The 14,135-nt window shown below is 46.6% G+C and overlaps 1 protein-coding gene across 1 annotated transcript; it reads left to right on the top strand.

Moving 5' to 3' along the window:
• LOC107632743 lies at nucleotides 1,843–3,630 on the top strand. The gene has a single exon (XM_016336403.1). The coding sequence runs from the start codon at nucleotides 1,843–1,845 to the stop codon at nucleotides 3,628–3,630; it is 1,788 nt and encodes a 595-aa protein (XP_016191889.1).

The following is a 14,135-nucleotide window of genomic DNA, read 5'->3' as shown; positions in this document are numbered from 1 at the left end:
ACTTCAATTCAATTCAATCAAGAAATATAAAGTATAATATTCTTCCTCTCTCTTTTCTTATTCTTTCACAATTTTATCAAGATGAAGAGATTGTTGTCTACAGTAACAATCTGGCTTAGATACTTTGAGATGCAGGTAATAAGGTCTTTAACATGATTTGTTGAAAACAATTAGCACTTTAGTAAAATACTCATTCAAATAGGAGACAGTATTCTAAACCTCAAGCTAAAAAATACCAAACATAAAATAACATACAAGTTCTAGAAAGAATTCAAATAACTCAATGATATATTATTTGCTAAGAGATCAATCACATTCCTCCGTTACTATAGCCCATTTCTTATATTTTGCTAATAAATTTCTTACAGCTTAATTTATATTGACCCCAAGATGTTTGTCAGAAATGATGAAGTTTAGCTTTAACTTTAAAATATTACAAAAATTATCCACAAACATTGAAAATAGGCATACGTAACCATTCTTTATACCAAACAAATTGCCAAAAAATCACCATACCTAAAGACTTGAAATCATTTTTGTCAATAAAGTAAAGATCACAAAGATGAACCCAAAGAATATAGATATCAAAGTAATACAAATATAAATGCACTAGTAAATATGAGAATAAAAGAGAATAATTGATATAAAGTTTTTATATAAGGCCACCAAAGTTTCATCCATTTAACTATACAAAACTCATGTAGTTATTCTCATCAAATTGAAAAAAAAATGATATTATATGAGTGCACCAAATAGCAGTGACTCCATGGATGTTTTATCAGTATTGCCAAAAAATAATGATTTCGACTTCAAATTATAAAGAAAGATTAAATGGATTATGTTACGGACTCACAAGTCCAGCCCAAGTAGTCGCCGAGTCGGGGCACTGCTCCGGCCTAAACCTCCAGCAAAGGGGTCCAACGTGTCGGTCCCCAACATCCGACCCAAGGCCCGACCGACCTACCACCTAAAGCACGCTATCGCTCGGGTCGGTGTCCACGGGGCGGAGCCCGGCATCCCGATCCGAACTACGGGATGACCTGCCCACATAGAATGCGACAGCTCACAGCTCCTCCACCAATGGGCTAGACCATCACTAGGCCCACCCAACATAGTATATAAGGGGAGAGGACAGCTCTCCCCCCGAGGTACGTCACTCTTTACCTAATTCGGCTATCCTCTGGTATGGACTCTGACTTGATCGTCAGAGTGTCCTTGCAGGTGGCCACCCCCCAACGTTCCGTTCAAACCATGACCTCGCTAGCACCCTCCGACCCTCGTTCCACGTCAGCGCGGGGTCTTACCCTCTCTCCTACTCATCACCACCTGACTACCCGAGAATATCAGGTAACGAACATTGGCGCCGTCTGTGGGGACCCGGCGCAGACATGGAGCGACCCATCACTTCGGAGGAGCTCCGTGAAAGAGGCGGGGCTCGTTTGAGCAGGGCGAGTTCGACAGCCCGCGCTGCCAAACAGCCGAGATCCTCCGTTCAACCAATCAACAAATGTACACCAAGACCCCCGAAAGACGCCCCTTCGGGGGGACGGGGCCGACAGCGCCAATATCATGCAAGAGCTCAGGCATAGAGTACAAAATCTTGAGCGGGAGCTGGCGGCGAGGGGCTAATCTCGCGAAGACGCCAGCCACTCGCACGGCGGCGTCAGCCGCTCCCACGCCCACACCTGCTCCCCTTCCCGAGCACACGACAGCCAAGGGAGAAGTCTAGCAAGGCACGAAGAGGCGCACACGCAAGCGACTTCCAGGCCTACTCGAAGCAAGTCGGAAAGCCGCTGGGGATCTCAGAAGGGGGAGGCCAGGAGACAACAAGATCCCATTATCATGGGAGCCACCCCTTTTCACCCCTCAATCCTCAAGGTTTGGCTCCCGAGAAACTTCGACAAACCGACGGACATGAGGTATGATGGGACCAAGGACCCCCAGGAGCATGTCACAGCCTTTGAAGCAAGGATGAACTTGGAAGGGGTAGGCGACGCGGTCAGATGCCGGGCATTCCCCGTGACACTGGCCGGACCAGCGATCCGATGGTTCAACGCCCTCCCACAGGGGTCCGTCACAACTTTCGCAGACATATCCCAGAGCTTTCTAGCTCGGTTCACGATGCGCATAGCCAAGGCAAAGCACCCAATCAACTTATTGGGGGTTACCCAAAAACCTGGGGGGCCGACTAGAAAGTTCCTAGATAGGTTCAACGACGAGTGTTTGGAGATCGACGGCCTCACGGACTTAGTCGCTAGCTTATGCCTAACAAATGGCCTGCTAAACGAAGACTTTAGGAAGCACCTCACAACCAAGCCTGTATGGACCATGCAGGAAATCCAAAGCGTAGCCAAAGAATACATCAATGATGAAGAGGTCAGTCAGGTTGTAGCAGCCAATAAACGGCAGCTCCCTAACCCGCCAGCCCGACAGGCCCCTCAAGTCGACAGGTACAAAGAAGCTCCCAGGGACGGCACCCTAAACAAGTTACCCAAGCATCCACGGGTAGGAAGGTTCACGAACTACACGCCACTTACGGCGCCTATAGTAGAAATCTACCAACAAATTGCACACAAGGGAATCCTATCCAGACCTAGACCATTGAAAGAGAGAACGGGAGGCAACAAAAGCCTTTACTGTGATTACCACAAGGGATTTGGTCACAAAACACAAGACTGCTTCGACCTCAAAGATGCCTTGGAACAGGCCATCAGAGAGGGAAAGCTGAGCAAATTCTCCCGGCTCATCAGGGAACCGAGGAGGCGGGAAAGGGAACGCTCCGAGGAAGACCGGAGCCGAACTGTTAAGCCAAGACAAGAACCCACATGGGATGCCAGTAACCCCCCAACTTTTGTGGTCAACATTGTGGTCGGGCGCGACAGCCCCCCTAAATCCAAGTCGGCAGCGAAAAGGGACACCCGCATACTCTCCATCTCGACAGATGGTCCCGCCGCCAACAAAAGGCATCCCACAATATCTTTTGGCTCAGAAGATAAATGGTTCAATGACCTCCCCGAAAACCCCCCCATGGTAGTTACCGCAATGGTCGGGACAGGACTGGTTAGGCGCATCCTCATCGACACGGGAGCCGATTCTAATATCCTATTTAGAAACGTATTCGACGCCATGGGGCTCAAGGAATCCGACCTCAAAAATCACCAGCATGGAGTCATGGGACTAGGAGATAACTACATCAAACCCGACGGGACGATCTCCCTCCCAATCAGCCTAGGAACCGGTGACACCAGGAAATCGGTTATGACAGACTTCGTAGTCCTCAGAGACTCCACTGCCTATAACATCATCCTAGGGAGAAAAACTATCAATAAATTCTCAGCTGTAATATGCACCAAGTTCCTAACAATGAAGTTCATAACGGACAAGGGAACAGTTGGTTCCATAAGGGGAGACCTAGAGACGGCAGTTGCCTGCGACAACGCAAGTCTCTCCTTAAGGAAAGAATCTAAGAGGGTAGCTGGCGTATTCCTAGCAGATTTGGACGTCAGGATAGAGGACAAGCCAAGACATGAACCAGAAGGGGACATGAAAAAGTTCCAAATAGGAAAATCAGCAGATCAGTTTACCTTCATAAACAGGAACCTACCCCATGAACTCAAGGGCCCCTCATAGAGATCGTAAGGGCAAACGGTGACCTCTTCGCATGGACCCCATCAGACATGCCGGGATTGGATCCCGAGGTCATGTCCCACCGGCTAGCCATAAAGCCCGAGGCCAAACCGGTAGCCCAGCGGCAAAGAAAGATGTTGCAAGAAAGGGCTGAAGAAGTTGCCAAACAAACAGCAGAATTGCTAGAAGCAGGGTTCATCAAGGAACTCGAGTACTCGACATGGCTGTCCAATGTTGTCCTAGTTAAAAAAGCCAGTGGAAAATGGAGGATGTGCGTCGATTACTCTGACCTGAACAAAGCATGTCCAAAAGACTCCTTTTCCCTCCCCAACATTGACACCTTGGTTGACTCGGCGGCAGGATATCATTTCCTCAGCTTCATGGATGCCTATTCCGGCTATAACCAAATCCCGATGCACCGACCTGATGAGGACAAAACGGCATTCATAACACCAGGGGAAACCTATTGCTACAAAATAATGCCTTTCAGACTGAAGAATGCAGGGGCCACCTACCAAAGACTGATGAGCAAAGTCTTCCACGACCTCACCGGCAAATCGATAGAGGTGTATATCGACGACATCCTGGTAAAAATAGCAGAGCTAAATAAACTAATAGACGACCTCCAGGCTGTCTTCAAGGCACTAAGGAAATTCAACATGAGGCTTAACCCGCTTAAATGCGCATTCGCCATGGAAGCAGGGAAATTCCTGGGGTTCATGATAACACAAAGAGGGGTAGAACCAACCCGGACAAATGCAAAGCCATCCTCAAAATGACAAGCCCTGGGTGCATCAAAGATGTGCAACGACTCACCGAAAAGCTCACGGCTCTGTCTCGATTTCTCGGAGCATCGGCAGAAAGGGCCATCCCATTCTTCAACCTAATGAAGAAAGGAATCACCTTTGAGTGGACCCCGACATACGAAGAAGCGTTCAGCCATTTCAAGAAGATACTCTCGGAACCTCCCGTACTCAGCAAGCCTAGAGAAGGGGAGCCCCTATACTTGTACTTGGTCGTGACTGCGCAAGCGATGGTGGCAGTCCTAGTCCAAGAAGAGGACAAAACTCAGCGCCCAATGTACTTCATCAGCAAAATACTCCAAGGGGCAGAGATGAGGTACACCAAGTTGGAAAAGCTGGCCTACGCCCTACTGATCTCATCTAGAAGGCTAAAGCAATACTTTTAAGGGCATATAATCATTCTAAGAACCGACCAAGCCATCCGACAAGTCCTCCGAAAACCCGACCTGGCGGGAAGAATGATGGCATGGGCAATAGAACTGTCCCAATATGATTTGCAATATGAGCCAAGACAGGCAATCAAAGCCCAAGCCATGGCAGACTTCCTCGTAGAAGTCACAGGAGAGACTCCCGACACACCGAACACACGGTGGAAACTCCACGTTGACGGAGCATCTAACCAAGCGTTCGGAGGAGCCGGAATCATCCTCGAAAACTCGGCAGGAGTAGCCTACGAGCAATCCGTCAAGTTCGACTTCCAGGTCTTCAATAACCAGGCCGAGTATGAAGCCCTGATAGGGAGACTGATACTAGCCAAAGAAGTCGGAGCATCAAGGGTGGAAGTCAGTAGCGACTCCCAAGTCGTCACCTCCCAGGTAAATGGCAGCTACCAAGCCAGGGACGTGCTACTACAAAAATACCTGGAAAAGGTAAAAGAGCTATGCAAAAGCTTCGAAGAAGTCATAATCCAGCACGTCCCCAGAGAAAGAAATGCCCGAGCCGACCTCCTTTGTAAGCTAGCAAGCACCAAACCCGGCATAGGGAACAGATCCCTAATCCAAGGGCTAGCAACGGAACTTGCAATCGTCATGTGCACAACCCAGGTGCCGAACCCCCCCTCATGGATAGATCCTATCTCCCGATATCTGGAGCATGCAAAAACACCCCCAGATGAGAAGGAAGCACAAGCTGTCAAGAGGGAAGCTCCCAAATATACAATTATACAGGGGTAGTTGTACAAACAAGGGCTCCACCAGCCCCTACTCAAATGTCTGCACCCCGACCAGATGGACTACGTCCTAAAAAAAGTCCACGAAGGGTGCTGTAGTCACCACATCGGGGGAAGATCTTTAGCAAGAAAGATCATCCGAGCAGGATATTACTGGCCTACAATGATGTCGGACGCCCAGGAGTTCGTGAGAAAAATGCAAAAAATACCAAGAAAATGACAACTTCCACAAAGCACCTCCCGAGGAGCTCAGTCTAATGATGGCTCCCCGACCTTTCGCCCAATGGGGAGTCGACTTCTTGGGGCCATTCCCACCAGGGCCTGGGCAAGTGAAGTACTTGATAGTAGCCATAGACTATTACACCAAATGGGTGAAAGTAGAACCACTAGCTAGCATATCCGCAGTAAATTGCCAAAAGTTTATGTGGAAGCAGGTGGTCACTAGGTTTGGGATCCCGGAGACCGTCATATCGAACAACGGGACACAGTTCACCGACAAGAAGTTTAAAGGATTCCTAGAAGGACTAAAGATCAGATAGAGGTTCTCCTCAGTCGAGCACCCCCAAACCAACGGCCAGGTGGAAGCAGCCAACAAAGTTATGCTAAAAGGGTTAAAGAAGCGACTTGAAGGAAAGAATGGCTCATGGGCAGACGAGCTAGCCTCAGTCTTGTGGTCATATAGGACCACCCCCCAATCATCTACCGGCGAAACCCCCTTCCGACTCACATATGGGGTCGACGCAGTCATCCCAGTCGAGGTCGGGGAACCAAGCCTAAGGTTACTCCTCGGAGGAGGGAGTGAGGCAATCGAAAAGGACCTGGTCAACGAGACGAGGCAAATGGCACACTTAGCAGAAGCAGCAATAAAGCAAAGAGTAGCCCTAAGGTACAATGGCAAAGTGCTAAAGAGAAGCCTAGGAGAAGGCGTCTTGGTCTTACGATGCAACGACATAGGGCCACCAACCCCAGGGGAAGGCAAGCTAGCTGCGAACTGGGAAGGCCCTTACAGAGTAAGAGAAGTCCTTGGCAAGGGAGGCTACAAGCTAGAAAAATTGGATGGAAACGAGGTGCCGAGAACATGAAACATGGCAAACCTCAAGAGGTTCTACCCATAAGAAGGGACGACCACACGACCTGACGACCTCAACTCCCCTCTTGTTTCAACTTTATATTCTCCTTTTATGTTCCTCTTTTTTACAGTCACATCATTTTCCTCTTCTATTATCTTTCATTTAATTATGCATTACATTATTTCCTTGTTTTAGAATCCTAACAATATGATAAATTTTACTTTTCATAAGTCTCGAATCGAACATAACAAGAAACGTAAAAAGGCGAACAATCGACCTAACGAAAATCCGGGACTGATCACCCCGGAAACCGTAGGGACAAAAAAAAACGGCTCAGACAAGCAGCAAGAATAATAAATACCACGAAAAACGGTAAACCAAAAGGCCGCAACGGCCCGAGCAAACAAAACAGTAAAGCAAAGCCACGACGGCCCGAACATAACAAGCAATAACCAAAAACGGCAGTTTAAAATAAAGGCAAAAGTATTCGATACAACCAAAGGGCGCCTTATAATAGGCCCCAGAATAAAAAGCAAGTTACAAGATAAAGCGAAGGGCATGAAAGTCGGGAAATATCCACCTAGCGCTTAAGGATGTCAATGATCTTCCTACCCTCCACTGTCTTCATCGCACCAACTTGGGAAAGGTCGAGGTCGGGAGCCAGCATGGCCAGTTGGAGCTTAATCCTTTCCTCGGTCAGCATAATGGCCTCACGGGCCCTGTTCCGAGGGTTACCTGAAACTGGAGGTCGATCTCGGATGAGATCCTTGGTACTGGTCGGAGATGACGTGTCCGGCTGGCTGGTGGCGGCCAGAGCTGTTGTGTCCGACTTGTTGGACTTGCTGCACTGCTAATCCTAGGCCACCGGAGGGTGGGGGGTACCTGCAAGAGACTCCGATGCTTAAGTTAGCATGGGTATTAAGCAGGTTTTATGTAGAATCAGAGTATGAGTTATACCTGGGTGCTCCAGTGTATTTATAGTAGTGTGGGCTGACCTTTCTGATAAGATAAGTTAGTTATCTTATCTTATCTTATCATGTTTTGGATGAAGTCAGCTTATCTTCAGGGGAACCGCCTTTATCTCTATAGGCTGAGATTGCCTTTAGATTTGGGTCGTGTTCCTCTATTTGGGCCCTTTATTGGGCTTTCCTGTCGATATGGCCGAGTTCTTTGTAACGAAGTCGGTCCGCTTGACCTTAACAGGTCAGTCGCTGCATCGTTGATCATCCCAGGTCGGATAGCTCGACCCAGGGTATGAACAGTGCCCCTGCTTGAGCTCGGTCTTCTTTGTCGAGGTCGAGTCCTTGACTTCGGTCCTTCTCGTAGCGAAGCCGAACTCAAGCATTTTGTCGACTTCTTTTGTAGCAGCTTTTGAATGTAGAACGTTTTCCTCTACAAGCGCGCGCTTTTATATCGGTGCTTTGGGAACGTGCGAGGGTTTAATGCCTTTTAATTTTAGCATTAATTGCCCCGTTTCCTTTTGGCTCTTTAATTTTGAAAACCCAGAAATGGTTTCTCTTCTTTCGCCCTTTTTGTAACTTCTTCGCATTTTTCCTTTCATTCTCGCTTTCAACTTTTCTTTGTGTTGCGGCGTTTGTTTGATTTTTTTGAAGCCTCTGCCTGGAGTTCGTGGTTTCGCGTTTCAGCCCAGCGACATTTTCTTTTGCTCGTGTCTTTTCTTTTGCTTCGAGGTAGTGATTCCAGATTTTGCCGTCCCTCTTCACCTTCCCTGAAGTCTTGCTGCCTTTTCAGGTTGGTACTAACTTTCTTGCTTCTTTCACAGCTTCATCTTTAGTTTTTTGGTGAAGCTTTTGGATTTGCATGTTTTGAAAGTTTGAACCTTTTCGTGATTTTGCATCTGTTTGTCGCTTTAAATGCGTTTTTCTTGGCTTTCTTTTGTGTTCCTCTGGCATTTCCTGTCGAGGCTTTATATGGTTTTTGTTTGTTGCTTCTGATTTTTTACTATCTGATAGAAACTCTGCATCCGTTCCTTGCTTTGCTTGATTGCTTTTTGTCTGATTTCTCAAAAGTTCATACCTTTGATGATTTCCATTTGACGTGTTTTGATGTTTTGGGAATGCTTTTTGCTTGGTTGACTGTGATGACTTATGCTTCTGGAAATGCTTGCTTCTTTGAAGTCTTTTTCTTGTTTGTAAGATGCTGGGGTGAGAGCTGTAGATTTTCCTGGAAACCTTGCTTTGTTACTGCCTCCAAAGGATGCCCCAAGATTTTGGTTTGAGTCTTGGGGTTTTCCTTTTTTGTGTGATCACCTGCATCGTATTGAGTTGTTTTCTCCCTTGTCCGAGATATTTTTAGTAATCCCCTCTTCTTTTCTTACTTGTAGGATTAGTTGGCCTCATGTCTTCTCGCAATAACATTGTAGAGATGTCTTCCAGAGTTCCCGAGGGGATGTCCGATTGGCTGGACTCCCTTGTTTTGTTGTGTGTTTCTATTGTGGATGTTGAATTTTGCACAGAGCTGAGGAAGCGCCATAGGATTTGTGCTAACAGTGCCTGCGAGGGTGATTATGAGCTTGTTGCTCCTGATTCCGATGAGAGAGCTTGTTTTCCGACTTCCGTCGAGCGGGAGCGTCCCTCTTTCTATGCTTATGAATACTTCTTCAGCCAACTGAACGTTACTTTCCCTTTTACTGCTTTTGAAACTGACTTGTTGTGGTCCTGCAATGTTGCTCCGTCCCAACTTCATCCAAACTCTTGGGGTTTTATCAAAATATTTCAACTTCTTTGTCAGGGGTTGGACATAACACCTTCTGAAACTCTTTTCCTTTATCTTTTTGTCTCGGCCAAACCTGGAGGTTCCTCCAAAAAGAAAGCTTCCTGGGTCTCTTTCAGGTCGGCCCAGGGGCATAAAGTTTTTGCCATGTATGATGAGTCGTTTAAAGATTTTAAGAACTATTTTTTCCGAGTCCGTGTCGTTGAGGGGGTTCGCCCCTTTTTTCTTGATGAAAATGATGAGCCTGCTTTTCCTCTGGAGTGGCAAAAGAATGTAAGAGTGCCACGTTACACATGAAAAATGCTTAGTGAGGTTGAGCGGGCCTTTGTAGTTGTTCTTGAAGTTGTGGGGGAAGCCACCCCACCTGGACACGAAGAGATTTTTGAGTGATCCATCTTTGGTTCGGGCTGCTTTGGGTACTGCCTGATTTATTTTTATACTTGCTCCCGAGCTTTGTTTCTCCTGTGTTGTAACTTGTCTTTGTTTTTTGTGTTTTTCAGAGATGTCAAAGAAGGCGACCGCTGCTTTAAACATCTCGGCCAAGGCGGCCGGAGAGGGGTCTTCTCAGCCTCTAGTTAAACCTCCTATACCGAGTTCTCCCGGGCCGAGGAGAGCAATTCCTACTCCTCGGGTCCGTCTGGTCGATCCTCCACAATCGTCCGTTGCAGCTTCCGGTGCCCCTCCTAGTAAAAAGCAAAGAACAACTGAGCCTTTCAACCTTGATGCTCCTGACTTTGATGCGGTTGAGTTTGTAGATCAACAAATCGGCCCTTATGGTGTTCTTCCTATGGACGATGTGTCGATTCTTCATCATTTTGATTATATCACCCGGAGTGGTATCAAGTTGGCACATATGGGGGTGGCCCTATATCGAACTGCTCAAAGTCTTCCTCTCCATGCCACTAAAGCTTTTATGAAGGAGGCCAAACAGGAGCGAAGAGTTGGGGAATGCCCGGGAGAATTATTCTGAACTCCAAGGTCATCTTGTTGGCAGTGTAACTACTGCCTATGAGAACCTGAAGGAACAAGTTCGGGTTATTGCTCCCGAGGCCGACCTGACCCTCTTTAGCTTGGAGAACATTGTCAGGGATGGCAAGGTTGTCCCTGATGACGAGGATGAGGATGATGTCGATCCTCCCCCTGTAACCTCTACCAAGGTGTCGACTTCTGCTGCCCCTGCCGAGGTTGGTCCTCCCGCTTCTGATCCCGACTGCCAGATCTTGAACCGGGATGACAGTACTGTAGATGCCATTCCTCTCCAGACTCGGCCTCCGTCTCCTCGGCCTGATGCTGCTAAAAAATCTTCTGACCCTTAGCTTTATCTTTATTCTGGATATGTAGTTGGCCCGGCTTGTGGGCTTTTTTAAACTCTTTATGTTTTGTTAGTTTGCTGACACTTTCCCGTTGCTTGCCTAGCAACTTTTGTTTTTTATGAAAAACAAATGGTAGCATGCTTTAGCTTTTTTGAGATAGGTTTTGGTGGCCTCTGAGGCTGTTATAACCTTGTGGATGATATTGCGCTTTTTGTGCTTGACTTTGGTATCTCTTTCTGCGAATATTGGAACCTTGCTGCTTAACCTTTTTTGGATTGCTTTGTACTTTGTATCTTGAATCCTTTGTGGTTGTGACTAGGTAGGTCTAACTTGCTTTTTTCTTTCTCGCTCCAGCTTGCATTTCTGACGATTTGTAGCCGATTTCTTCAAGTTAGTCCTCCGAGTTGTTTTCGCAGTCCTTTTTTAAGTTATTCTTGTAATCCCTTTCTTGGATCTTTTTCCGATCTCTTTCAGTTTGGGCCGACTTTGTCATGTCGAGCCCTTCTAAGTTAAAGTAATCCTCTTTAATAGGGTTGGCCAGACCTCTTTCCAGGGATTACTTATAACTTGGGTTGACTTGGTCCGACCTCTCAACGTCGGCCAGTCTTTATGTTATTATTTTAGCAATCCGTAAGACCTCGTCAGGTTCTTTTTTGGATCGCTTTCGATAACTTCTTACATTATTCTGTGTTCATCTTTGCCGATCTGTAGAAAGTGGTTGTCATTTCTAGATCGTCCTTTGGGTGAATCGCGTTTTCACCTTTATCGGACGGTTGTCTTTATCGTGATTGTGCAGTGAAATTGTTTTTCACTTTCTGCCGATCTGTTGCTTTATAATCGGACGATGAATGCTTCAGATTAATGCGTCTTGAAATCTTTGTAGAATATCTAAAATATATTTTATTTAAAGGAAGAGTGCAAGTATATACATATGAGATTGTCTGAGTCTCAACTTGGTACCTCATTAAAAAACCTTTTCAGGAAAAAGAGTGCATCCAATGATGAGATCTTTTATCTTTTCTAACTGTAGTACCTTCTGAGGTTGCAGGCGTGCCATAACCTGGGAAACTCTCGTCCATCGAGTTCAGACAGTCTGTAGTAGCCCTTTCCAAGTACTTCTACAATTCGGTAAGGCCCTTTCCAGTTCGCTGCCAGCTTTCCCTCTCCTGGTCGAGTTGTTCCGATATCATTTCGGATTAGTATGAGATCATTTTCTGTGAAATTTCTCGGCACTACCTTTTGATTATATCTGGAAGCCATTCGGCGTTTTAGAGCTTCTTCCCTGATCTGAGCTCTTTCTTGGATTTCGGGTAGCAAGTCGAGCTCTTCCCTCTGAAGTTGGAAGTTTGCTTCCTCATTGTAGTGAACTACTCTGAGCGACCCTTCTTCAATCTCTATTGGAATCATCGCCTCTGTTTCGTATTCTAATCGGATGGGGGATTCCTTCGTGGTGGAATGTGGCGTTGTTCGATATGCCCACAGGACCTGTGGGAGCTCTTCTGCCCAGGCTCCCTTTGCATCTTGTAATCTCCGTTTTAATCCAGCCAATATGACTTTGTTAGCAGCTTCGGCCTGCCCATTGGCTTGTGGATGTTCGACGGAGGTGTACTGGTGCTTTATATTCAAGTCGGCTACTAGTTTTCTGAAGCCTGCATCTGTGAATTGGGTGCCGTTGTCTGTGGTTATTGAATATGGAACCCCGAACCTTGTGACAATGTTTCGATATAAGAATTTCCGGCTTCTTTGAGCGGTGGCATTGGCTAGGGGCTCTGCCTCGATCCACTTTGTAAACTAATCTACTCCCACTATGAGAAATTTAACCTGTCCTGATCCCTGTGGGAAGGGGCCGAGAAGATCGAGTCCCCATTTTGCAAATGGCCAAGGCGAAGGCACGCTGATGAGCTCCTCTGGCGGGGCGATGTAAAAGTTGGCGTGTTTTTGACATGGTGGACATGTCTTTACAAATTCTGTGGCTTCTTTCTGTAGAGTTGGCCAATAAAATCCCGTCCGGAGTACTTTTTTGGCGAGAGCTCGTGCTCCGAGATGATTGCCACAAATGCCGCCGTGTATTTCTTCTAGCACTTCCCTTGTGTTGGAGGTCGGCACGCATTTTAGTAAAGGTATTGAGATTCCTCTTTTGTACAGGATGTTGTTTATGATGGTGTAGTACTGTGCCTCCCTTTTTAACTTCTTTGCCTCCTTTTCTTCTGCGGGGAGTGTTCCTTCTTTGAGGTAGTTGATTATGGGGGTCATCCATCCTTGGTCCTGACTTGTTATGGCCAGGACTTTTTCCTCTTCCGAGATTGACGGGTTTTGCAACATTTCCTGGATGGGGCTTCTATTGTTGTCCCCTGGTTTGGTGCTGGCTAGTTTTGAGAGTGCATCAGCTCGGGCATTTTGTTCGCGGGGTATGTGGCAGATCTTATATTCCCCGATTTGTCCGAGTAGTTCCTTGGTTTTATCCAAATATTTTTTCATGGTGGGGTCTTTGGCTTGATAGCTCCCTGTTATTTGTGATGTGACCACTTGTGAATCGTTGTAAATGTTGAGTTTTTTAGTTCTGACCTCTTTAGCTAGCTTCAAACCAGCTAATAATGCTTCATATTCCGCTTGGTTATTGGAGGCCGGGAACCCGAACTTGAGGGAGAGCTCAACTTGGGTTCCTTGGTTGCTTTCTATTATCACGCCTACGCCGCTTTCAGTTTTATTTGAGGAACCGTCCACGTATAGATTCCATTCTGTGGGGGGTTTTCAGGGTATCTGTGAATTCTGCGATGAAGTCGGCCAGATACTGTGATTTGATGGCTGTCCGAGCTTCATATTGGAGGTCGAATTCTGACAACTCGACTGCCCATTGTAGAATTCTGCATGCTAAATCTATTTTCTGCAATATTCCTTTTATGGGCTGGTTAGTTCTAACCTTAATGGTGTGAGCCTGGAAGTACGGGCGGAGTCGTCGAGATGTTAGGATGAGAGTATAGGCAAATTTTTCTATTTTCTGGTAGTTCAGCTCAGATCCCTGTAGTGCTTTGCTAATGAAGTAGATGGGTTGTTGCCCATTTTCGTCTTCTCTGACTAGTGCTGAAGCTATCGCCCGGCTTCCTACTGCGAGATATAATATGAGTGGTTCTCCTTCTCGTGGTCGAGATAGGATAGGTGGCCATCCTAAGAATTCCTTGAAGTCTCGGAAAGCTTGCTCACATTCTGTCATCCATTCGAACTGTTTTCCCTTTCTTAACGTAGCATAGAAAGGGAGAGATCTTATCGCAGCTCCTGCTAAGAATCGGGATAGGGCGGCCAATCTCCCGTTGAGTTGTTGTACTTCTTTGACACAGGTTGGGCTCTTCATGTTGGGTATAGCTTGGCATTTGTCTGGATTTGCTTCAATTCCCCTTTGTGTGAGCATGAAACCCAAGAATTT

The sequence above is a fragment of the Arachis ipaensis genome, chromosome B03, assembly GCF_000816755.2.
Source record: "Arachis ipaensis cultivar K30076 chromosome B03, Araip1.1, whole genome shotgun sequence".
NCBI classification, from domain to species: Eukaryota; Viridiplantae; Streptophyta; class Magnoliopsida; order Fabales; family Fabaceae; genus Arachis; species Arachis ipaensis.
Note: the sequence above shows the minus strand (reverse complement) of the source record. Positions and strands in the feature narration are given on the sequence as shown.

Bases quoted from the DNA above. Each gene is read 5' to 3' on its own strand.
- LOC107632743 (XM_016336403.1), top strand. From the start codon at position 1,843: ATGGGAGCCACCCCTTTTCACCCCTCAATCCTCAAGGTTTGGCTCCCG.